This window comes from Plecotus auritus (assembly GCF_963455305.1).
Source record: "Plecotus auritus genome assembly, chromosome: 10".
Taxonomy (NCBI): domain Eukaryota; kingdom Metazoa; phylum Chordata; class Mammalia; order Chiroptera; family Vespertilionidae; genus Plecotus; species Plecotus auritus.
Genome location: NC_137785.1, coordinates 42,792,251 through 42,818,672, shown reverse-complemented (window position 1 = coordinate 42,818,672; position 26,422 = coordinate 42,792,251). Strand labels below are relative to the sequence as shown.

Below are 26,422 nucleotides of genomic sequence, written 5' to 3'. Positions count from 1 at the left end.
TGCGGGGATCAGGCCGAAACCCGCAGTCCAATGCCACTTGCTGCTCTTGCCTGCCACTCCTGCTCATCCCAGCCCTGCTGCGCCTGCCATGGGCTCATGCCCAGTCAGTACTGATCAGGAGAGGCTCGCGCCACCATAGTGGTGCTCACCAGCTGTGAGCCCTGCATCTGGCACCCGTTCCGAGGGGGATAAGGGGACCAGAACGCAATTGGCCCTCTGGGCAGGTGGTGGGATGCCCTTGTTGGCCTGGAATCTGGATCTGTCCCGCTGACGTTTGCGCTGGTTGTCAGGAGCTCCCTGGCAGCCGCTTTTATACCATTTCTTCCTTGTGGAGCATCTAGGGAGGGGAAGTGGCCGCGGTGCCCGAGGCCAACTTCCAGGAGGCCAGCGGTGCTGTTGGGATCATGCCAATGGCACTGGTCTGTCGGTGCCTAGCCCGCTCTTCAGAGATTGGACCTGCAGGACTACTGAGGGAAGGAGTGGCTGCCACTGCAGGGCTGGTGGGCCACCGGGACAGGTCGGTCAGCTGAGCTGCGCTCCCACTGTGGGAGCGCACTGACCACCAGGGGGCAGCTCCTGCATTGAGCGTCTGCCCCCTGGTGGTCAGTGCACATCATAGCGACTGGTCATTCCACCATTTGGTTGATTGGCATATTAGGGTTTTATTATTTGGATTGGTTGCAGCAGCACTCCCAAATGTTAACTGTTGCCTCCAGAATCAAGAGTTCCACCAAACTGTGTCTTTTTCCCCCCCTCCATGTTGGCTGAGGACTATATTGCTTTGATCCAGCAAAGATACTACATCTGAATGCACAGGTTGGCGTTACCACCTGATTACATTTGCAATAAACTACTGTCATTCTCCATGACTTGGATGGTGAGTAAATAGGACTAGGAAGAAAACATCCCACCCCCGCATAATTCAAGTTTGATGGCGGCACCAATCTCTGCAAATCCATGTGAGATATATATATATATATATATATATATTTAAAATAGTTCATTGATTTATAAAGAGGAAGGGAGAGGGAAACATCGATGAGAGAAACATTGGGTTGCTTCCTGTAGGCACCCTGACCAGGGAACAAACCTGCAACCAGTGCATGTGCCCTGACTGGGAATAGAAACAGCGACTTTTTGGTGCATGGGATGATGCTCAACCAAGCCACACTGGCGAGGGCTCTTGCTCTTTTTTACTGAAATGTATTTTCTCTTTCTCTTTGAGCACACGAACATATGTAAAGTCTCTTATCAGACCATTCCATAACATTAATTTTATCTGGGGTGAATTTATTGATGTTTGCAGTCTTTCTTAGTGTTAGGTTTCTTCTCTCCCCACAGTCCAAAAGGATTTAGCAGTTGACTCCATCCAGCTCCTCACTCCTTTGACCCTTATTCTAGGACCAGGCCTGTGGACATTCAGTGAACTGGGGATATCACAGACCAGACAGGCAGTGTGTCAGTTTCCTGTCCAAGTCCTCCCACCCCATTTCTGGGCCCAGGCTTTTTTTTGTTTTTTTGTTTTTTTTAAAACATATTTTATTGATATTTTACAGAGAGGAAGGGAGAGGGATAGAGAGCTAGAAACATCGATGAGAGAGAAACATCGATCAGCTGCCTCCTGCACATCCCCCACTGGGGATGTGCCCGCAACCCAGGTACATGCCCTTGACCGGAATCGAACCCGGGACCCCTCAGTCCGCAGGCCGACGCTCTATCCACTGAGCCAAACCGGTTTTGGCTGGGCCCAGGTTTTAACATAACTCTCACATCCAGCCTGGGTGCAGGCCAAGTTCAGTGCAGCTCCTTCCCATTCACTCAGTCGCCATGGCTCTAGCCCACACACCACAGCCATGTCACCGCTCACCTTCTAAGGTAACAATCACTCACCGCCAATGAGTAGGGCAAAACATTTTGAGACCCACAATAATTCAGAAAATTAACTGCCCAAGAACTGCCAGAACAGGAAATGGGAGTAAATAACATAATGCTGGGATGGGGAAAGCTTTTCTAGCCACGACATAAAATTCAGATTTTTAAAAAAATTCAGATTTCTTAAAATAAAAATGAAATGTGAATAACATTAAAATTAAACTTTTGTATAGTAGTTAAGAAAAAATGAGTTTGTAAAGACAAACTAGGAAAACATCTACAACTCAAGACAAAGTTTAATTTCCCTAAAGTAGAAAGATTGACAATTCAGTAGTAAAATGGTGAGACAAGAATGGGTAGTACCCCAAGAGAAAATACAAATATCCAATAAACTTGAAAATTTGCCAAATCTCACTAAATACAAAACAAAAAGCAATGATGTAATCTATTTTTGCTGTACAGACTGGCAAAGTTTTAAAAATTAATAAATGTACAGGGTTGGCAAGCAGGTAAGAAAATAGGTAGTATTTTTGTATAACTGCAATAACATAAATTGGTAAAAATCTTTTGGCAAACTAAGTTAGCAATGTATTAAAAGTTTAAATGTCCCCAGTCTTTGACCCAACAACTCTACTTCCAAAAATCCTAGAGTCTCAGCAGGGCACAGAGATGACCGAGGATATTCATGAGGCACTGTGGTGACACAACAGAGTGGAAACCCCCATATGCCTTTCACTAGAGGAGCCATGAAATAAATGCGAGGCAGCTACATGCTGGAATGATGCACTGTCAACAAGGAGACAGATCTACATGTGCTGGACATGTCACATGTCCACAATATGCTGGTAAGAGAGTCACAAAGACAAAAAAAATCAACAAAATATGCTGTTAAGTGAAATGGTGAGTTGCACAAGAGTGGAAATAGAATGTTCACATTTTTTAAAAGCAAGCTAGGTCGATATATGCAAACAGAAGGCAATATACTGAATGTTCACCAAGCTGCTAGCAATGGTGACCCCAGAGAGGTGAGGATAGTGAGTACTTGCACTTCATACTTACACACCCAAATATATTTTTTAATGCATACATATTAGTCTAATAACCAGAAAAATGCAAATAAAGACAAATCAAGATAAGTAAAATGTTTCATAATTATTTTAAAATTTCTTAACATAATGAATGATGGGCATAGCTCTAGTTTATCTGTCCATATTCATACTATGTATGAAGTAAAGTAACCAATAGATCCACTATTACAGATGAACAGCATAATTGCAAGTTTTTACTTGGTCATAACTTCCTTTCCAAACTGTGCTGCTCACCTCAGACACCCCATGGATAAGAGCCAACTCACTTGGCCGGGCATGTGTCAGACCACTGCCCATGTCTCCTGGCTGCCATGAATAATTGCTGGGTGCACAAGCAGACAGAGCAAATGCAAGAGAAGTTAGGTCTGGATTCTCAAAGGAGTCATAGCCCCTTGCCAGACAAACCCTTCTGAAAATTCAATGACATCCATGTTTCTCCCCAATGGGAGGTTCACAAACTATCCAAGATGCTCTCCCAGGGAGAAACAGGGATGCCCTCTGGCACAGAGAGCAGAGGTCAAATAGATTAACTGGAACATCTCTGGATTTTAGGAGAAGATGGCTGAAAGGAGAGGAGACATTTGTGACTGATCTCAGTCAAGGACAGCTCACAGGCCTCTGCTGCCGTTCCCCTCGTTCCATCCAGGTGGTGGGCCTCTCCCACACTCTATCTCTACCATTTCTGCAGGGGCTGGATGCAGGTCCCAACATCCCTAGCCAGATAACAGGAATGGAATCCTGGGGCCAGTGAACACCAATAGCGACCAGATTACTATAAAGATGGGGGAAACCTTGGCTTTAAAAAATGGGGGAATAGGATGAAATTTTTCAAATGCAAAATTTTCCTCTACCTTTCTCAATTATTTGCATAATTTTTGTCAAGTCCAAACATAGTTTAAAATAAGGCAGGTTGTTTCTCTCCACTCATGCCTTTGTCCTTCAGTGATGTCCAGGCCTTTGCTGTGAAAGCACCAGTTTCCTACGCAGGACCTGCAGGAGCTTCTTAGTTGGCTATTTTCTCAATCTCGTCCAAATCATCCGTGTCCAGTCTTTCTATTTTCTTATCTGAGAATAAAAAAAGATTCAAAGAGAGATCAACATGGGGTTACATGGAGACACGCACCTAGGGAAAGGGCAGCCCAGCAGGGAGAGAAAACACACAGGTCTCTGCCCGGGCTAGGAACAAGCCCTGCCTCTGCCCACATTCATCCTTCATTTAACCCCAAAGGCTTCTGGTGCCTGAGACACAGACATTGACAACAGTCCGAGTCCAAGGCCCTCAGCCTGGCCAAGGGGAACTGACATTCGAGTCCTGACACTGAACTCCCCAGGTGTGCTCTTTGAGGACGTCCCGATAGTAGGGGAGGAGGGGAATGTGCAAAGGGACAAAGCCTCTCTAAGGGCCACAGGACTACCTACCCTTCCACCCACCCCCGGACTTGCCCCTATAAGGAAAGGCAGGACACTCCCAGGACTCACTAAAATGCTCCTGGATTCTGTTGAGGATGTTCATGCTGTGCTTGCTGTCAACCATGTTCACTGCCAGGCCCCTCTTGCCAAAGCGGCCAGTGCGCCCGATCCGGTGCAGGTAAGTCTCGTTGTCTGGGTTCCCATCCTTGTCCACAGGAAGGTCAAAGTTGATGACAACAGACACCTGTTCAACGTCAATACCTGCATGAAGGAGAGATGGGGAAGAGTAAGAATGGGAGACAGGCCACGTACACCAACTTTGGGGAGAGGGAGTCAGGGTGGGCCAGGTCTGGGATTCAGGGACAAGGAGCACATAGCAAAACCCAGAGGAAAACCACAGGACTTGGGCAGGTGCTAAAGAAATTAAGAAATCAGTAGGAGCCCTAGCTGGTTTGGCTCAGTGGATGGAGCCTCCGCCTGGGGACTGAAGGGTGCCAGGTTCGATTCTGGTCAAGGGCAGGTACCCAGGTTGCGGGCTCAATCCCCAGTAGGGGGCGTGCAGGAGGCAGCCAATCAGTGATTCTCTCTTATCATTGATGTTTCTACCTCTCCCTCTCCCTCTCTGAAATAAACAAAAATACATATGTAAAAAAAAAAAAGTAGGAGAGCCTCTGCTAGACACTAGTGTCAGGAGATGCAGCTGAAACCTCAATGGCTGCCCCAAGAAGAGCAGGTGCCATTGTAAACCAGTCAGAAGCCTGTACATTTCCTTCTACCAAGTCAGGACTCAGTTTCTGTGAAAGTTCTTAACTGCTGAGGGAATCCAGTCTCTCCTAGAAAAGAATGTCACCACCAACCCCACGTGACCTCTCCCAAACCACTGAGTTGTTCACATATGAGGATTTCTCTTGCTACCCCGAGGCTGGCAGACCAGGACAAGTTCTCTGCTCACCACGGGCACACACGTTGGTAGTCACCAGAACCTTCTCTTTGCCTTCTCGGAAGCGCTCAATCACTGCAGCCCTCTGTTCCACCATCATCTCACCACTTAGCAGAGCCACCTGGTGGCCTTCTTTTGAGAGCTCTGCTGCCAGCCAACTGGCTGTTTTGCGGGTCTGAAGGAAGAAAACATTTGAGAAATCAAAGTCCCTGAAGAGAATATTTTTGATCTAGAAAACTCTACCAGAAACTTAGCAGCTAAGAGTTAAATTTCCTAAAATTGTTAACTTGATGGTGTACCGGGAATAACAATGTCACCTGAGTCAAAAATATGTGATCTAAAAATAATCAAAAGGGTGAAAAATCAGAGAAATTATACTTACTAGCTTGGACTCCTTAAGATATCCATGTCTTGAAAGGTGGGGAAACTGGTGGGATTAAATGAGTCTCAAGAGACATGACAACTAAATGCAATAATCTCTAAAAGGCTCTTTGGTTTAGCAACAACAACCAAAAGCAATAAAGAACCTTTGTGGTAACAGTTGGGGAAAATGGAATATGGATGAACTGTTTAGGGAATAATATCACTATCACTGTATCATTGTTCAAGGTGTGGTAATGGTATTATGGTCATTCTTGGGATATATTTAGCTGTGAATTTGTCATGATGTCTACAACTACCTTAAATATTACTCAGTAAGCCCTGGCCAGTGTGCCAAGTGGTTAGAGCGAAGGGTCACAGGCTTGATTCCCTGTCAAGGGCACTGTACCTGGGTTGCAGGTTCAATCCTGGCCCTGGTGGGGGATACAACCAATCGATGTCTCTCTCCCATCAATATTTCTCTCTCCCCTTTCTTCCCTCCCTCCCTCCATCCCTCTCTCTCTAAAAAGTTAATGGGAAAAATATCCTCAGGTGAGGATTAACAAAACAATTTTTTAATTAAATTAATTAAAATGACTCAGCAAAAAGAGAAAGTATAGGTATTCCACGCACATGGATATGAATAATAAAGCAAATGTGGCTAAATGTTGACAATAGGTGAAGGGCATGGTATTAGTTTTATTTTTTTATTTTCTATAGGTGTGAAAGTTTCAATTTGAAGTTTGGAGAGGGATGCCATTCTAAATTATAAGTCTTCCAACAACAGAGTAAGAGTTATCTCATTTTTATATCCTTTTAGTTATTTCATTTTTATATCTTTTAAATTTCAGATATCTGAAATTTTCTTCAGATATCTTAAATATTTACTGGGGGAAAAATTTTTTTTGCTATTATAAATGAGATCTATCCTTCAATTTTCTAAGTGTTTGCACTTAAAACTAGAAAACTAGTTATTTTATATTAATTTTGTAACAAATCATTTTAATTTATCAGTTGATTCTCTTGGGTTTTCTAATAATACATCACATACAAATAATATAAAATTCAAGGTGCTCTATGCTTAGGCTATGTATACCTCAGGACACTAAGAAATTGCCTCTTACATCTTCACAAACCATTTCCTTCCTGGCCACACAGAGAGAAGCTGGTCCTCCTCAGCACTAAGGTGGAGCTGGCTGAGAGGGAGGGGGCTGGACAACACCTTCCCATGGAACTCCTCCCCAGGCTGGACTGCTGCTGCTGCTCCTGCTGCTACTCACATGGCAGAAGATCATGGCTTGAGCAATGGTGATGGCCCCGTAGAGGTTACACAAGGCCTGGAACTTCTCATCTCTGTTATTGCACAGGACGTAATACTGCTTGATGGTGTCCAATGTCTCCTCCTCACGCTTCAGTTTGATAATGTTTGGGTCTGGGACCACTTTCTGGGCAAAGTTCCATACAGAGTCTTCAAAGGTGGCAGAGAAAAGCAGCATCTGGCAGTTCCTGGGCAGCATCCTGCAAGGGAAGGCCCAGGTGTTTGGCATAAGCCCGAGTTTTTCACTGGCATGAGCAGCAGCACAGCCTCCCCAGGCTTGGATGGTCTATGTCCCCTGGAAGGTGGCAGAGGTGGAGGAGCACTGTGGGGAAGAGGCAGGACCAGACATGGGGCAGGGACAGGGTGGTATTAGATTCCCTAAGTCTTTTTCCTCGACCCAGGCGGGAGTATGGTCAGTGCTGACATGATCTATCGAACACATACTTCTGAAGCTTCTGAAGCAGAGAACCCAGAAGAAGGCTGAGAAGTTCCTCCCGGATCTAGAGTCCTACCTTTGGATGCGGATGCTTTGATCTTGGTGGCCCTGAGTAGCTATCATCACATCAGCCTCATCCAAAACAAACACCTTGATCTTCTTGGGGTCAATGAACTTGAGCTTGGCACACCAGTCTAAGACAGTCCCAGGGGTGCCAATGACAATGTGCTCACTGATCTTCTGACCTCTTTCCACTGTGGAGACAAGAGGTGTTCTGTGGTTATTTCCAAGGCAAAACCAGCTTTGGAAAGCAAAGCCTTGCCCCATTCTTCCAGAGCTTTTAGAACAAGTTAATTCCAGATTTCAAAGCATACAGGACTGTTTCCCGAGTCTTGGTCTACTGTAAAGTGGGCATAACTACACCTACCTGACTGCATGTGGTCAGGATAAAATCCTACACAGTGAAACCTCAGTGTTAGTTCCTTCCTACCTTCTCCTACCTTTCCCTATAATTCAACACCATCTAATTCTTTCTCTTTAGCATTATCTTGTTTTCATACCATCCATTCACTCATGATTCACTGATTTTCTCCCAAATTGGTAAAAATACTTTGGGGTCCTCAATAATGTTTAAGAGTGAAAAAGACTGGCCCTAGATGGGTAGCTCAGTTGGTCATCCTGATATGCCAAAGTTGTGGGTTCAGTCTTGTCAGGGTACATACAAGAATAAACTAATGAATGCATAAATAAGTGGAACAAATCGATGTTTCTCTCTCTCCCCTTTCATCTCTCTCTAAATCTATAAATTAAAAAAAGAAAGAAAGAGTGTAAGAGACCAAAAAACTTGAGAACCACTGCTCTAGGCAATTATAAACTGCTGGGTCAAAGGGATGTCTCTCTTCAACTTTTCTGGGTAACGTCAAACTGTTTTCTAAAGTGATTGTTCCAGTGTATACTCCTGCCAGAAGTGTGTGAGCATTCCAGTTTTGTGTCTTCACCAATACTGGTAATTGTCAGATTTCTTCATTTTTGCCCACCTGTATTTAGTGGTTTTAATTTACATTTTTTTAAAAATATATTTTATTGATATTTTACAGAGAGGAAGGGAGAGGGATAGAAAGTTAGAAACATCGATGAGAGAGAAACATCGATCAGCTGCCTCCTACACACTCCCCACCGGGTATGTGCCCGCAACCAAGGTACATGCCCTTGACCGGAATCGAACCTGGGACCCTTGAGTCCGCAGGCCGACGCTCTATCCACTAAGCCAAACCGGGTTAGGGCTTAATTTACATTTTTGTGATGACTAACAAGGCTCATTTTTTCATGTTTACTGACCATCTGAATTCCTTCTTTTGTGAAGTGTCTGTTCAACTGGGCCTCTTTTGTCTTTTCTTAACATTATGTATCTCTCTTTTATATATATATATGTATTTTTATTGATTTCAGAGAGAAAGGGAGAGGGAAAGAGAGAGAAACATCAATGATGAGAATAATTCGATCAGCTGCCTCCTGCACACACCCTATTGGGGATCGAGCCCACAACCTGGCATGTGTTCTTGACTGGAATCGAACCCGGGACCCTTCAATCCACAGGCCGATACTTGATCCACTGAGCCAAACCGGCTAGGGCTCTTTTGTCTTTCCTTAATGATTTGTAGTTTTTTAAATATTCCAATAACTTTCTAATGACCCACTTTCTACCTGCCCCACCTCCTCATTTTAAACCATATTCTCTACATTACATTCTGCAGAATACACAGAAGAAAGAACTGCTGGAGGATTTCTGATTTTGATAAGACCAAGAGAACTATACATGCTTAGTTTACTCTTACTAAGACTGCGCTTACTTTAAAAAAAAAAAAAAAATTATTTATTTCAGAGAGGAAGGGAGAGGGTATCATTGATCGGCTGCTTCTTGCACGCCCCATACTAGGGATCGATTCCACAACCTGGGCACATGCCCTGACTGGGAATCGAACAGTAAACTCTTGGTTCATAGGTCAACACTCAACCACAAAGCCATGCCGGCTGGGCACTTTCAAAGAAAGGTATCTGACCTCCACCCCACATCCTCAGTGCTGCCATCCCTCTCTAGTAAGCAGCTTCCAGAAACCTGGGTGCCAAATTCAAAACCCTATCTTCTCAATGAAGAACTCCAGGACCCAGGGATTTTCTAACAATGCAAAATCTTATGTTAAGAGTGGAGAGAACTGTTAACAATTTAGCAAGTAATTAAATACATTGGCTAAAGTCAATGCATTTGGGCTCTAAGGTCAGATTGAACCAGAGTTGAATAATCATCAACATGTTTCAACATTCAAACACCCAACCACCCTACCCTACTCATTGCTTAGGGCTCACCTCTTTATACTCACATTTATTGCCTCGAACAGCATAAGCAAGCTTTAGTTCCGGATGAAATTTGCCCATCTGCTCAATCACTTTTCCTGTTTGAAGCGCCAACTCATATGTTGGGGAGAGGCAAAGGCACTGACGGGGATCATAAAAGATGACTTTAGGAGACCCTTTTAGTAACAGACAACAGGCTCTAAAGCAGTGGTTCTCAACCTTTCTAATGCCGTGGCCCTTTAATACAGTTCCTCATGTTGTGGTGACCCCCAACCATAAAATTATTTTCGTTGCTACTTCATAACTGTAATTTTGCTACTGTTATGAATCGCAATGTAAATACCTGTGTTTTCCGATGGTCTTAGGCGACCCTGCTAGTGGTTCTCTACCTGTGGGTCGTGACCCACAGGTTGAGAACTGCTGCTGTAGAGCCTAAGACCATCGGAAAATACAGGTATTTACATTGCGATTCATAACAGTAGCAAAATTACAGTTATGAAGTAGCAACGAAAATAATTTTATGGTTGGGGGTCACCACAACATGAGGAACTGTATTAAAGGGTTGCGGCATTAGAAAGGTTGAGAACCACTGCTCTAATGCAACAAGTATGCTGATGTTATTAGCACTTAAACAGTGCAGGGAACCACATCCTTTTCAACCAGGCCAACCTTTCAGCTTGGCTGGTGGGATGCCTTTGGAAGCTATTGTTTAAGGGTGCTTTCAAATGAATTTTACCCACATCCTGCTCTGCCTGAGCCACAGTTTGAAGCACAGAAAATGTTCAGAACCCTCCAGGGGAACCCTCATCAATCCCCCACCAGATGGCAGTGCCCAGGCAAGTGAGGACCCCAGGATTCCCCAGCCCTTACCTGGGGGTATCTCTCTGCTGGCTCCACTCGGCTGAGCATGGCCAGGACAAAGGCAGCTGTTTTACCAGTACCAGACTGAGACTGGGCAATCAGATTCTGTGGGCTGGAGGAAGGAAGAAGAGAGATGAAAATAATATTGGTTAAACACACAAAAAGGTGTCAAGATGTTCTTTCTGAGTAGTAGGAATATGAATTCCCACCTTTAGTCCAGATTTTCTGCATTGAGTACAATTACCAATTTTTATATTGTTAAAAAACTGCTTAAATATTATGGAAAATGATTGTTTTAGATGTGTCCATACCGAGAAGTCCTTATTCTAGACTCTAGCACAGCTAGTGCCCTAGTTCTGCACCTTAAGAGTCCCACGGAAAATAAGATCTATGCCAATAAGACAAGTCCCCGAGAATGTTTTCTGCTGAGCCATAATGTGCCTCTAGCACTCAGCTCCTTCTGTGTGTTCCCTTTTCCCATCTTTATAGAAAACTAGAGGCCCGGTGCATGAAATTCGAGCACGGGGGAGGAGGGTGTCCCTCAGCCCAGCCTGCACCCTCTCCAATCTGGGACCCCTCGAGGGATGTCCAACATCCCTTTCACAATCCAGGACTGCTGGCTCCCAACTGCTCACCTGCCTGTCTTCCTGATTGCCCCTAACTGCTTCTGCCTGCCAGCCTGATCACCCCCTAACCACTCCCCTGCCAGCCTGATTGATGCCTAACTGTTCCCCTGCCAGCCTGTTTTCCCCTAACTGCCCTCCCCTGCAGGCCTGATCACCCCTAACTGCCCTCCCCTGCAGGCCTGGTCACCCCTAACTGCCCTCCCTACAGGCCTGGTCCCCCCCTAACTGCTCTCCCCTGCAGGCCTGGGTCCCCCCCAACTGCCCTCCCCTGCAGGCCTGTTTTCCCCTAACTGCCCTCCCCTGCAGGCCTGATCACCCCTAACTGCCCTCCCCTGCAGGCCTGGTCACCCCTAACTGCCCTCCCTACAGGCCTGGTCCCCCCCTAACTGCTCTCCCCTGCAGGCCTGGGTCCCCCCCAACTGCCCTCCCCTGCAGGCCTGTTTTCCCCTAACTGCCCTCCCCTGCAGGCCTGGTCCCCCCCTAACTGCTCTCCCCTGCAGGCCTGGGTCCCCCCCAACTGCCCTCCCCTGCAGGCCTGTTTTCCCCTAACTGCCCTCCCCTGCAGGCCTGGGTCCCTCCCAACTGCCTTTCCCTGCAGGCCTGGTCGCCCCCAACTTCCCTCCTCTGCCGGCTTGGTCACCCCTAACTGCCCTCCCCTGCAGGCTTGATTGCCCCCAACTGCCCTCCCTTGCAGGCCTGGTCCCTACCAACTGCCCTCCCCTGCTGGCCTGATCGCCCACAACTGCCCTCCCTTGCAGGCCTGGTCCCTACCAACTGCCCTCCCCTGCTGGCCTGATCGCCCACAACTGCCCTCCCTTGCAGGCCTGGTCCCTCCCAACTGCCCTCCCTTGCTGGCCATCTTGTGGTGGCCATCTTGTGTCCACATGGGGGCAGGATCTTTGATCACATGGGGGCAGCCATCTTGTGTGTTGGAGTGATGGTCAATCTGCATATTACTCTTTTATTAGATAGGATAGAGACCTGGTGCACAGGTGGGGGCCAGCTGGTTTGCCCTGAAGGGTGTCCCGGATCAGGGTGGGGGTTCCCTTGGGGCGTGAGGTGGCCTGGGCGAGGGGCCTGTGGTGGTTTGCAGGCCGGCCACGCCCCCTGGCGACCCAAGCAGAGGCCCTGGTATCTGGGGTTTATATATCTTTTATAATTGAAACTTTGTAGCCTGGAGCGGAGCCAAGCCTTCTGCTCACTCAGTGGCAGCAATCATTTCTCTTGGGATTTATGTATCTTCTATAATTGAAACTTTGTAGCCTTAAGCGGAGGCCTGGGCTGGCCAGGGTGTGCGGAAAGCTTGGCTTCCTCCATCACCAGGGGCAACCCTAGCCTCCTGCTCTTTCCAGCTCTGTGGCTGCCTCCATTTCTGTTTGGGTTTATGTATCTTCTATCATTGAAACTTTGTAGCCTTGAGTGGAGGCCTAGGCCAGCAAGGGCAGGCGGAAAGCTTGGCTTCCTCCATTGCCGGGGAAACCCAAGCTTCCCTCCTGCTCTCTGTGGCTGTAGCCATCTTGGTTGGGTTTATTTGCATATTCGCTCCTGATTGGCTTGTGGGCGTGGCTTGTGGGTGTAGCGGAGTGATGGTTAATTTGCATGTTACTCTTTTATTATATAGGATGTAAGATACCAAGTCAGACAGATACTTTAGAAGGAACTTTCACATTTCACTTCATGTAACCCATTGTTATGGAACTAGGTGGCATTTTTTTTTTTTTTTAAACATATTTTATTGATATTTCACAGAGAGGAAGGGAGAGGGATAGAGAGCTAGAAACATCGATGAGAGAGAAACATCGATCAGCTGCCTCCTGCACACCTCCCACTGGGGATGTGCCCGCAACCAAGGTACATGCCCTTGACCGGAATCGAACCTGGGACCTTTCAGTCCGCAGGCCGACGCTCTATCCACTGAGCCAAACCGGTTTCGGCAAGGTGGCATTTTTGTCATTAAAAAAGAAACAAGCCCTGATAGAGTGGCTCAGTGGTTGAGCATCGACATATGAACCAGGAGGTCACAGTTTGATTCCCAGTCAGGGCACATACCTGGATTGCGGGTTCAGTCCCCAGTAAGGGGCATGCAGGAGGCAGCCGATCAATGATTCTCTCTTATCATTGATGTTTCTCTCTCTCTCTGTTCCTCTCCCTTCCTTTCTCTGAAATCAATAAAAACATGTCTTTTTTTAAAAAAGTTGGTACATAAAAGTATACCACTTACCTAAGGTTTAAAAATATATAAACTACTCTAGATTCTTAGGGCACATAGATACGTAGTAAAAGTATAAAGAAATGAGAAAATGATGACCCACTTCGGGAAGATGCTTACTTTGGTGGGAGAGGATATGAATGGAGAAGGGTATACAACTACCAACTACTAAATGATGTTTTATTTCTTGGCAAGTGTTCTTGGTATTGCCCTTGACACCTTTTTGCAGGTCTCAAATATTTCAAAATAATTTGTAAAAACCCAGTTCAAGCTATTCCCATGAAGAAACATGTTGCCCCAAATGTCCCATCTTAGTCTCAAGACAGTAACAGCTGTTGGTGGGTGACATTAAACCAAATTCTGAATAGGTGCATACTCACGGCTCAGCAAGCATCATGGGTAACGCATTCTCTTGTATCTTGGATGGCCGGTTGAAGCCCATGGCATAGACTCCCTGAAGAAGCTGTGGTTTCCTGGGAGGCCAGGGAGAGAGAAAATGGATCTCTAGTTGTTTAGACTGTTTAAAAGGCCTAGATTTTTATCTTTCCCTATATCTAGCAAAGAATGATGCTTCCTGTCTTTGTCAGACATATTTTCCTATGCCTTAAAAAAACAACACACTACCTAAAACAAGTTGAAACCATCTTTTCCAATTCATAAAATATAGATTAGTTTCCTTTCTCATAGAAATTCATGCTTTCAGCACATCCACAAATATGATTGGCCTTCTGTGACCAATGTTCCCTGGATACTGCAAGAGTGGTATTTATTAATTCATGGTGCAAAGTAAATTATAAAAGACATTATTTAAAAGTAAACCTGCTTACTATGCTGCTAAGAAATAGAAATCCCTTAGGAGAATGGGATTTCAGTTTTAATTTCTCAGTACAGATATTAAATTGAATCAGTCATTTTGTGTTCAATGGTCCTTCCAAAGCCAGCCTGGAAAAATCAAGTGCAAATACTTGGAAAAATTAAGAAGAAAACTGATTCAGCCAGTTTCTAGTAGCTGATCTATACAGTAAGAGAGGGTTCAGTTATCATCTTGAACTTTACAAATGCTCAGATTTATTTATGTCTAGTCAAGAATAGAAAAGCACCAACTTCTTATGTAAGTTGCTCTTACATTGCATTTACAAAAAGCTCTCTGCTACCTCTAAACAGGGTGTTTAACAAAAATCATACTAGATTATTTGCAAAAAAAGTCAAACCAATTCAAGACTTCTGTCCTCTAAGCCCTTCTTGGAGTTTAACAGACGCTCTAAAAGGCAAATTCTTCTGGCCTATCTTGGTTCTCAGACACAAAGAACTTTGAGAACATAACCTTTGGTGTCTGCCATTTGGAAGAAAAGGCTGTAAATGCCAGCAGATTCTGATTTGGTTGTCAAGGAAACAGTCACTAGTGAATGAGGATTTTCAAGTGATCTAAGAGCTTCAAGTGGCTCAATTTTTTTTCTTTTATTTTGCAGATTAATTCAAATCTTTTAAATACAAAAACAGACAAAATATATTAGGTGACCTAGGTTTCATTCTTTGTTTCCTTGGGCTACCAATAACTACATCAGAGAGAACTTGCCTTTTCACAGAGGACAAGTCATCACTTGTTGAACTGAGAGCTCCAGACCTTTAAGTGAAAGAAACTTAAAAAAAACCACCGGTACTTGGAAAAGCAAACTGTCAGTTCAGGAAACAATAGAGCAAATCTAACTGCCCTCCTACAGTTTATGAACAGAAGCAGAAATGACAGATTTGTTGAATGAAGCCCTTGAGAGGAAATACAGAAAATTATAATTTCCTGAAATCATTAAAAAACAGCCACACTTTGATTAGTGTTAATAGTTGGCAGAAATGTAGCCTCTGTTTGCTCACAGTGGGCATACTATAGATTTTGCTGAATAAAAGTAAAAAATCCATTTATTCCACCACTTTCTTATTGACCAGCTATTTTCTATCTATGATTTGGGTCCTGGCAGGCAGCAAGAATGTTAGTTTATCTTGTGTCACTCATAACACCCAGCACAGTGGCATGTACATAAACCAATGAGCCATGCACACCTCTTTACTAACTTACTGAAGAAACAAAAATCTTGGTATATCCTGTCATAATTATCTCTTTAAACTACTGGCACATTAGAAGTCATTCTTAGCACAATGCCAATAAATGTGCTCCCCTAAGATTTAATTGTGGGTTCTGGACTTTTTAAAAATTCCAGAATGTTGAAGGCTGCTTTGCACTATAGGTCCTGGGAATCCTGTGCAGGCTCTTTTGACAAATTTTATAAAAGCAGATAAACTGTTCTTAAGACCATAAACCCTATAGTCTAACGAAAGAGCTTACCTAATAAGAAATGTTCCTGACATCCAGAAATCACCTGTCAGCCAATATTTTATTGAAAGTTCTAAGAGCATAAAAGAAAAAAGACTTTCAGCTATGATGAATAAATTTGTGGCATTTAAAAATCCCTATCAAGAGGAGGAGAACTGGGAAGCAAAGAGACAAGGGTAGGAGGGAGACCATCAATGTCACCTTTTTCATACTTTTTGACTTTTGAATCATGTGAATTATTAACTAGTCAAAGAGAAAAATATATTAGGATTTTAAAAAATATATATCTTATTGATTACTTAGATTTGAGAGAGGAAGGGAGAGGGAAAGATAGAAACATCGATGAGAAAGAAACATCAATACTGATTGGCTGCCTCCTGCACGCCCCCCACTGGGGATCAAGCCCACAACCTGGGCAAGTGCCCTGACCAGGAATCGAACCAGCAACCTTTTGGTGCCTGGATCGACACTCAACCACTGAGCCACACCGGTCCAGTAGGATTTTTAAAAATAAAAGTAAAATTCCCACAAGAATCTGTGATGCTAAGTTTTATAAAAGAGGGACTGATAAGAAACAGCTCAAAGAAACAAACACTCACAGCCGAAGCTCCTCGAAGGACTTCACTGAGTAGAGAGGGGACTTTGGATCCCGCTGTAGGACTTCCACTTGGTTTGTGTTATCAACCAGGTTGCTTCTGATCAGCTTGTTGAGTAAGGACTGGGCAGCTCTGTCCTCTGTCAGGAAGAAACCAGTAGATTTTCTTTTTCTAATTTTTAAAATTTTTTATTGATTTTAGAGAGAGAGGGAGAGATAGAGAGAAATATCGATTTGTTGTTACACTTATTTATGCATTCATTGTTTGATTCTTGTATGTGCCCTGACCAGAGACTGAACCCACAACCTTGGTGTATCAGGATGACGCCCTAATCAACTAAGCTACCTGGCCAGGGTCACCAGTTGATTCTTCACACTCATCTGGCAAATCCATCCTTGTGACACTTCCCTCTCCTTTATAGAACATTCCCTAAAAAGGCTACCTATATTAATCTCCACTGCCTCTCCTCCCCTTCTGTTGAATGTACACGGAAGAGGGTTTTTATTTAACCTCTCCACTTAACCTCAGCCCTTGTCAAGCTCACCATGATGTCTATACTGCTAAATCAATCCAGAAGGCAATTTTTAGTTCTTCTCTTAATCAACTTGTTACCTATATTTGACTCCCTACTTTGGAAAAACTTCCTTCTTCTGATTTCTGGGAGAGCACTCTCTTTTGGTCCTATTTCACTGACTGTGTCTTCTCAGTCTCCTTTGTGGATTCCTCTTCTCCTTCATCTTATAACTAAGAATACCTCTGGCTCCAGAAAGGCAAGTCCTGGGTCATACTGTGTCTCTTGCTACAGGATTTGAATGAGTAGTTACCTTTCTCTTCTTCATCTGTTTTCTCTGTAGTGGCATTGGTTTTGATAACACCTACACAAGAAAACAGTTGTCATAATCAGAAAGGCAAATATGAAACCCACCCAGAAGGTGGGACAATGTAAATACCAAAATTTATTTTACGTGATCAAAATGTAAATAGTTGGCATTTCTTTGTGTTTAATAAATTTTTATTCCTACAAAAATTTTAAGTGCATAAGAAAATTTCAAATTTCTAGAAATTTTGGCTGACTTCAAAGTCATCAGCAGAATGTCACCTCTGACTTACTTCTCCTAATATAAACTATAGCTTTATTTATTTATTTATTTATTTTTTTAAATATATTTTTATTGATTACAGAGAGGGAGAGAGAGAGATAGAAACATAAGTGATGAGAAAGAATCATGGATCAGCTGCCTCCTGCAGGCCTCCCACTGGGGACCGAGCCCGAAACCCGGGCATGTAGCCTTGACCGGAATCGAACCTGGGACCATTCTGTCCGCAGGCCGATGCTCTATCTACTGAGCCAAACCAGCTAGGGCAATAAGTGAATTTTTAAAACACAAACATAATTTGTATCTGAATTGTTGGTATGAGTGAAAACCACTAAAGGGCTTATACTGGATTGATGGGATATGTGCATGTATTTATCAATTCAGCTTTTCCAGGCGAGGGTGAAGGGTTAATTGAAAATGCAGTGTCTACCTAAACTCTTTTTTTTTTTATTTTTTATTAAATAAATCTTTATTCAGATTATTACAATTATTTCTCCTTTTTTCCCCCATAGCTCCCCTCCACCCATTTCCCACCCCACCTTCTGCCCTTACCTACCCCCCACTGTCCTCATCCATAGGTGTATGATTTTTGTCCAGTCTCTTTATGAACCCCCCCATACCCCTTTCCCCCTGAGAATTATCAGTCCACTCCCTTTCTATGCCCCTGATTCTATTATATTCACCAGATTATTCTGTTCCTCAGGTTTTTAATTTACTTGATTTTTAGGTTCACTTGTTGATAGATATGTATTTGTTGTTCATAATTTTTATCTTTCCTTTTTTCTTCTTCCTCTTCTTTAAGAATACCTTTCAGCATTTCATATAATACTGGTTTGGTGGTGATGAACTCCTTTAGCTTTTTCTTGTCTGTGAAACTCTTTATCTGCCCTTCAATTCTGAATGATAGCTTTGCTGGGTAGAGTAATCTTGGTTGTAGGTTCTTGCTACTCATCACATTGAAAATTTCTTGCCACTCCCGTCTGGCCTGCATAGTTTCTGTTGAAAAGTCAGCTGACAGTCGTATGGGTGCTCCCTTGTAGGTAACTAACTGTTTTTCTCTTGCTGCTTTTAATATTCTCTCTTTGTCTTTTGCTCTTGGCATTTTAATTATGATGTGTCTTGGTGTAGTCCTCTTTGGATTCCTTTTGTTTGGGGTTCTGTGGGCTTCCTGGACTTGTAAGTCTATTTCTTTCACCAGGTGGGGGAAGTTTTCGGTCATTATTTCTTCAAATAGGTTTTCAGTATCTTGCTCTCTCTCTTCTTCTGGCACCCCCATAATTCTGATGTTGGTACGCTTGAAGTTGTCCCAGAGTCTTCTTAGATTATCTTCAACTTTTTGGATTTTTTTTTTTTGCTTTTTGCTTTTTCGGTTGAGTGTTTTTTGCTTCTTTGTATTTCAATTCTTTGACTTGATTTTTGTGTTCCTCTTGTCTGTTTTTGGGTCTCTGTATAATATTTTTTATTTCAGTCAGTGTATGTTTAATTTCTAGTTGGTCCTTTTTCATCTCTTCGAGGGTCTCGTTATATTTATCGGCCTTTTCTAGGATATTCTTAAAAAGCCTTATAACTGTGGTTTTGAATTCTATGTCCAGTCGTTTGTTTTCCTCCATTTCTTTTGTTTGTGATCTGATTCTTAGACGCCGCATTTTCACTGCTTCCCTGGGTTGGTAGATTTGTGTGCTAGATTTCCAATTTGGCCTAGTGGGTCTGCCTCCCCAGTTAACCTGAGGTGGACACTCTTGGTGCACCCCTTTGTGGACTGTGTGTACAGCCTTGTTGTAATTAAGTCTTGATTGTTGTTGGTGTAACTGGGAAGAATTGACCTCCAGGCCAGTTGGCTGTAAGGATCAGCTGTGTCTATGCTGGGAGAAGTCCGGTGCTGGAGACAGCCTTATAGGATTAGACTTGCCAAATTGCAATAGCCTCTGTGCTCAGCTTGGATGGGGTGGAGTCTCAGTCTTGGCTTCCCGTCAGCCTTGCCCTTGCGCGCACGTGTGTGCCTTCAGTCCTCTGCCTTCCCGGCTCCCGATTCTCCGCCCGAGAGTCCAGACTCCCCCCACAAGAGCGTGGGTCCCCAGGGGCTCGCCTGGAACTGGGGTTCACTGCAGTCAGAACTGGGGCTCACTTCAGTCAGAACTGAGGTTCAGTGCCGTCAGGAGCCTCTCACTCCCTTCCGCTAGGGAAAGCCTGTGGCAGCCTCCACAGCCTTTGTGCGCACTGGCGCGCGCGCTGACTTTCAGTCCTCCGCCTTCCCCGGCTCCTGAGTCTCTGCCCGAGAGTCCAGACTCCCCCCACAAGAGCGTGGGTCCCCAGGGGCTCGCCTGGAACTGGGGTTCACTGCAGTCAGAACTGGGGCTCACTTCAGTCGGAACTGAGGTTCAGTGCCGTCAGGAGTCTCTCACTCCCTTCCGCTAGGGAATGCCTGTGGCAGCCTCCGCAGCCTTTGTGCGCACTGGCGCGAGCGGACTTTCAGTCCTCCGCCTTCCCCGGCTCCTGAGTCTCCGCCCGAGAGTCCAGACTCCCCCCACAAGAGCATGGGTCCCCAGGGGCTCGCCCGGAACAGGGTTTCAGTGCAGTCAGAACCGGGGTTCAGTTCGGTCGGGGGCTCCCTTCCCCCTTCTGCCAGAGAAAGTCAGCCAGGCTCTCAGCCGCCCTTCCTCTCTGCGCGCACAAAGACCCTTTGCCGTACCTCCAATTCTCTGTGAGCTTTTCTCTATCCTTCTAGTTGTAGAATTTTCACTCAGTCAGCTTTCCTGCGGTTCTGGATGGTGTCCGTTCTGTCTTTTAGTTGTAGTTTTGAAATTGTTGTGCGAGGCAGCAGTTTAGGTGTTTACCTATGCCGCCATCTTGGTTTTTCCCTCTAAACTATAGCTTTATATTAGCAAACATAATTAAACATGAGAAAGAAAAATTAAAAGACAGGTAAAATGATCACTTTTTATAGAATGTACTAGAGGCCCAATGCACAAAGATTCGTGCAAGAATGGGCCTTCCTTCCCCTGGCTGCCGTCACTGCCTTTGCTCCGGTCCCGGAGCCACCTTTAGGCCTTCGCTCTGCCCGGAGCTGCCTTTCCACCTGCCCCTGGCCGCTTGGCACCTGTGTATGCAAATCAACCCACCATCTTTGTTGAGTTAATTTGCATACTCACTCCTGATTGGCTGGTGGGTGTCATGAAGGTACGGTCAATTTGCATCTTTCTCTTTTATTAGTGTAGATGACCATAAACTTGTAGGGTTAAGTATCAACTTAAGGAAACAGAAATCAGTAGTTTACAAAAAATATAGAGAGATATAATTGAAAAAATCTGACTTATAATAGCAACTAAAAAGATAAAATACTGCACCTAGAAATAAAGTTAACAAAAATATGCAAGACTTAGATGAAGAAAACTTTAAAACACGCATAAAATAATGCAAATAGGTACAGCTAAAAACCCCATAAATTTAAATGGGAATCTAAGATATTCACTTAACCCAAAAGAAAGCAGGAAAAGAGGCAGAGAACAAAATATAAAGGGACAAACAAATCAAATAGTAAAATTGCTGGGTTGAAATCTGAATTGTGGACCGCCCTCCAATTCATATGTTGAAGTCCCTAAGAATGTACCTCAGAATGTGACCTTATTTTGAGATAGGGTCATTGCAGATGTAATTGGTTAAGATGAAGTCATTAGGGTGGGCTCTAATCCAATACCATCAATGTCCTTCTAAAAAGGGGAAATTTGAACATAGATATGCACACAGGAAAAATGCCATGTGAAGATGAAGACATATCGGGGTGATGCTTCTATAAGCCAAGGAACACCAAAGATTGCCAGATCCTTCCTCATAGCCCTCAGAAGGAATCAACCCTGGCAACAACCTGATCTTGGACTTCTGGCCTCCAGAACTGTGAGACAATAAATTTCTATTGTTCAAATCACCCAGTTTGTGATACTTTGTTATGGCAGCCCTAGCAAACTAATAATAGGTGGAGATTGGGAACTGGGTAAATGGTGGCCAGGATGGAAAGGCCTTTCACCTGTTTATACTTTATGAGTTGTTTTTATTGATTGCAGTGAGGAAGGGAGAGACAGATACATCAATGATGAGAGAGAATCATTGATTGGCTGTCTCCTGCACATCCCCTACTGCGGATGAAGCCCACAACCTGGGCATGTACCGTGACCAGGAATCAAACCGTGATCTCCTGGTTCATAGGTCAAGGCTCAACCACTGAGCCATGCCGACCGGGCACTTTATGAGTTTTGAACCCAGATTAACCTTTAAAAATTTTAAAGAAACATTACCAAGTGAACAATGACAGAGGCTAGATCAAATCTGGAAAAATAACATATCCCCTTCAGTGTGAAACTGACTTTACTGGCTGTCAAATCAGTGCTAACATTTGCCAAACATGCTAAATGAAAGCTCCTTTTCACATTATAGCTATGAGTACAAAGCAGAAGCAAACTTGTAACTTGTACCAGCTTACAATTACTCGTAACTCACCATTGGTATCTGGTTTGACTCTCTCGTCCTTGATCTGCAAATTACTGATCTGAAGGGAAATAAAACACTTGAGAGCAGAGCCACAGGATAACTTAATACCATGAATTATGTACTAAGCTAATGTACACAAGTCTATATGGTAAATAAAAAGAGGGGAGGGTTTTTACCAACTATCAGGAAGCAGTGTTTTAAAACATTGAATTACATCAGCCTCCTGATAAGCAAATTGTTTAGAAGCAGATACCAAGTATATTCATATCTCATCTAGATTAGGAAAATAGGTTTAAAAAGATGTGAAACCAATTCTCAGTAACTGTCTTTTAAGAAAGATCTGATGCTAAACACTATATTGCAAACTCCAGAGCACCAGAACCATATACTATATGATACTTTTTTAAAAAATTGGTATCAGAGAGGAAAGGAGACAGGGAGAGGGAAACATCAATGATGAGAATCACTGATGGGCTGCCTCCTGCACACAACCCCCCCCCTCCTCCCGCCCACTGGGGACTGAGCCCGAAACCCTGGCATTTACCCTGGCTGTGTTTGATTCCCATTGACCTCCTGGTTCCTGGGTCCATGCTCAACCACTGAGCCATACCGGGCCATATCATACTTTTTGAATGCAATATATAAAAACTGAAATCTGTTATTCTGCATAGCTACGAACTACCAACCATGTTAAGCATGGACCTAAACAATGTTCAAATAAGGCACCCTCCCTGCTGGGAGCCTATCTTCCCTCTCAGGAGTGCATCTCCTAGATTCTAACGATCCCCAAGAGACTTGCAACCAGGGGAGCAGTGGGCAGCGGCAGCTCCACCCAGGCTAACCCCCTGAACCTGCCTCCAAGGCCCCCTTTTCTCTGACTTCCCAGTGAGCCCAAGCAGTCCCGCCTAGGCTCTCCTGTTGCTTCTTCTATTCTAAGCACTTCCTTTGCTTCATTGTCCCCAGCTTTAATATAGGTACTCTCAAAATCAAAGTTAACAATGTTAAAATAAGAGAAGCACATAATCGTTCTACTCTTGATGAGAAAGAGAACCAGCCTAAATTTGCCTTTCCTTGACATCCCCACTGGGAAGATGCAATACAGAAAAGACAGCATACGTAGCGGGAACAGAGTGCCACAGGATAAAAGTCTTTAACTGGCCCAGATGAAGACAAAAGGCTCGAATCAGTACTGATTCCTCGGCGGGCCATTGGCCTGCCCCACCCGTGGACTCCCTGGATTTGAGGGAGGGTCCGCTGGGGCCCTCCTACTTCCTTCTCCCCTGGAGCTGAAGCCACTGACCGACTTGACAGCCGCTTCCTGCTGGTCCACGGCCAGGGCCCACGAATCGGAGGCCATGGTCCGGAGGGAGGGAGGCCGACTGGTGGAAAAATTCACCCCACTGCACACGCACACACAGATCCCTAGTCAGACGCAGGCGCGAGAAAGTAACTCACGCGGACCGGAAGTGGTGCTGCCTAAACGTGACATCAGTTCCTGCCTGACGCGACACGTCACCATTACGCGCCGCGCTGGCCATTTCCCGGGCCGCGCCCACTCGCGTCAGGCGCAAAGCCGAGGCCGCCGCCAGTTTCCTCAGGCATTTAACCTCTTGGTGTCTGTGAAGTGAAACTCTTAGCCCTCACTTTGTCTAACTTCACACTGAAGTAACCCAAGTTTTATTTTCAAACCTGCCACGTCTCGTTAAATTTATAAAGCTCTGAACTCTAAAGCCTCATACAAAGAAAAGTACCATGAGAATACCACACGATGCCAATTTCTACTGTTAAGAACGCGATAACAGGTAAGCCAGAAAAAACCAAACGAAACCCAAAGCCGCTAACCTCCCTCCCCGCCCCACAATCCCACCACTCCAAAAAACACAACGGCGATATCTTCTGGGTCATTCCAGTCCTTGTGCATACCCATCACAAATAAAATACACAAAGGTATTTTATATAGTCCTAAACAAAGTATGCATACAATTTAAATTTGACCTTTTTGTTATACAGCTAAATATTTTTAATGTCATAATTATCAATGCAATGGCTTAATAGTCCATCAAACTCCCATCACATCAATTGCCTAACTCCTTCCTGGTGTTTTATCATTACTTGGTAACACTTCAGTAGACATCTACACACCATCAAAAGGTATCTTATTTGTTTGCTATCTACTTTTTGTCTCCCCCCACTAGAATACGAACTCTTTAAACAAGAGCAAAAATATTATGTCTTGGTCAAACAGCTGGTTAGGAACCTAGAAAAGTTCATGGCACATAGTAGACTCTCAAATATATACCAGGCAACAGAAGGGGAAGAGGAATGTTACTCAGAAAGTAACTCAGGTCCCTGGCCAGTGTGGCTCAGTTGGGCCTCAGCATTGTACCAAAAAGGTCACCAATTCGATTCCCGGTCAGAGTGCATACTCGGGTTGCAGGCTCATACGCCAGTCACAAAAAAACAAGTATGTATGATCTCACTTATATAAAGTACTTAGGAATAGTCAAGATCGTAGAGACAGAAAGTAAAATGATAGTTGTCAGCCCTAACCGGTTTGACTCAGTGGATAGAGCGTCGGCCTGCAGACTGAAAGGTCCCAGGTTCGATTCTGGTCAACGGCATGTACCTTGGTTGTGGGCACATCCCCAGTAGGAGGTGTGCAAGAGGCAGCTGATTGGTGTTTCTCTCTCATGGATGTTTCTAACTCTATCCCTCTCCCTTCCTCTCTGTAAAAAATCAATAAAATATATTTTGGGGGAAAAAAATTATAGTTGTCAGGCTGGGGTGGGGGGTCAGAGGAAAGGTCATGGGAATGGTCTATTGGGTATGGTTTCCATTTTACAAGATGAAGAGTTAATAGAGTCCAGCGGGCATGGCTCAGTGGTTGAGTGTCAACCTAGGAACCAGGAGGTTATGGTTCGATTCCCAGTCAGGGCACATGCCCAGGTTGCAGGCTCGATCCCCAGTGTGGGGTGTGCAGGAGGCAGCCAATCAATGATTCTCTCTCATCATTGTTTATCTGGCCCCCTCCCTTCCTCTCTGAAATCAATAAAAATATTTTTTTAAAAAAAGAGTTAATGGAGATGGACTGTGGTGATGGTTGAACAACATTCTGAATGTATTTAACACCACTGAACTGTACTTTTAAAAATGGTTAAGATGGTAAATTTTATATTTTACCACAATAAAATACAACTGGAAAAATTGGGGGCTGGGTATGGGAAAGGTTAAAATAGGAGAGGGAGAACTGATAGAACAAGTCCTTAAAAAGCCACAGGAGAGAGAATTTAGTGCACTGATAGAAAAATTTATTGTAATAGGAGGAGAGGGAAGAAGTGTGCTTGGAGATAAGTCTGGTGGTGGAAGGTTGAGGATGTCTCCTTGTGTTGGCTGTTTACTTGGATTAGGGAGATTATTTGCTGAAACCTGAGGGAGATAATGGGATGGGAAGTTTGAGATGAGTCTTGAAATGATCCCTGAACAGAGTGGGGGAGTTAACCAGAAAGGACTAATGATCCATAAGTTAGAGGCACTGCAGCTTTTCCTAAAGTTGTCCCCTCCCTTGATGTTAAATATGAAGTCAGATAAATAGAACAATATTTATTTTGTCCCTGGAGTATAGACCTACTTGTTTTAGAAATTAACAAAGCAATACTGAAACACTGGGACCTGTTTTGTTGTTAAACTTGGACTCAAATGGGATTGGTTTATTAGGATGCTTTCCATGCAAATTAAGAAGTTGTTGGTGTCTGAAAGGAATGCAGACTAGATAACTATACACGTAGTACTCATGGCCACACAACCTGACCAGGGGCTAACTCATGTCCTTTCAAGTCTTCTGTATGGAGACATTTGCTTTCAGGAATAGAACAAAAGACTGTTTGGTTTTTCTTCAATTGGACTGGAAGCATATAAATGAGAATATAACAGAAAAGTTGTAAAGACTCACAAAATGTGTACTAGTACTTCCCAGAGAGTTCTATCTAAACAACCCCCCTCCTCCCATTTCCTCTAGGACCGTGGTCGGCAAACTGCGGCTCGCGAGCCACATGTGGCTCTTTGGCCCCTTGAGTGTGGCTCTTCCACAAAATACCATGGCCTGGGCAAGTCTATTTTGAAGAAATGGCGTTAGAAGTTTAAGTTTAAAAAATTTGGCTCTCAAAAGAAATTTCAATCGTTGTACTGTTGATATTTGGTTCTGTTGACTAATGAGTTTGCCAACCACTGCTCTAGGAGAAGGAAATGGCTGTAGTCCTGGGCAATAAGGCTACCCAACCACCTCTGCCTATTAGATATTGATATAGCAGAGGCGATAAGTATCTCATTTGAGCAACTGACATACCAGCTACCACTGTCAGGCTTCACTTAATATTCTTTCCTCCACCTACTTCTATACCCCATTTTACTTAAAATTTTTAAAATATTTTTTATTGATTTCAGAGAGGGAGA

At 44.1% G+C, this 26,422-nt stretch overlaps 1 protein-coding gene across 2 annotated transcripts; it reads right to left on the bottom strand.

Annotated features, from left to right (window-relative positions):
- Window positions 1–1,529: 1,529 nt before the first annotated feature.
- DDX19A (DEAD-box helicase 19A) lies at window positions 1,530–23,474 on the bottom strand. Of its 2 annotated transcripts, XM_080643475.1 has the most exons (12): window positions 23,274–23,474; window positions 21,983–22,031; window positions 17,219–17,269; window positions 16,398–16,533; window positions 13,853–13,945; window positions 10,647–10,749; window positions 9,803–9,917; window positions 7,501–7,678; window positions 6,951–7,188; window positions 5,323–5,485; window positions 4,440–4,631; window positions 1,530–4,025 (listed from the first exon to the last, which is right to left on the bottom strand). In XM_080643475.1, exons 1-12 carry the CDS (start codon window positions 23,328–23,330, stop codon window positions 3,964–3,966), a joined length of 1,437 nt encoding a protein of 478 aa, XP_080499601.1. In that variant the 5' UTR covers window positions 23,331–23,474; the 3' UTR covers window positions 1,530–3,963. The 2 variants fall into 2 exon arrangements, with proteins under 2 accessions (XP_080499601.1, XP_080499602.1); XM_080643476.1 differs by lacking the exons at window positions 17,219–17,269; window positions 21,983–22,031; window positions 23,274–23,474 and adding an exon at window positions 15,811–15,871 and having other exon boundaries at window positions 2,152–4,025; window positions 16,398–16,484.
- Between the last annotated feature and the right edge of the window lie 2,948 nt (window positions 23,475–26,422).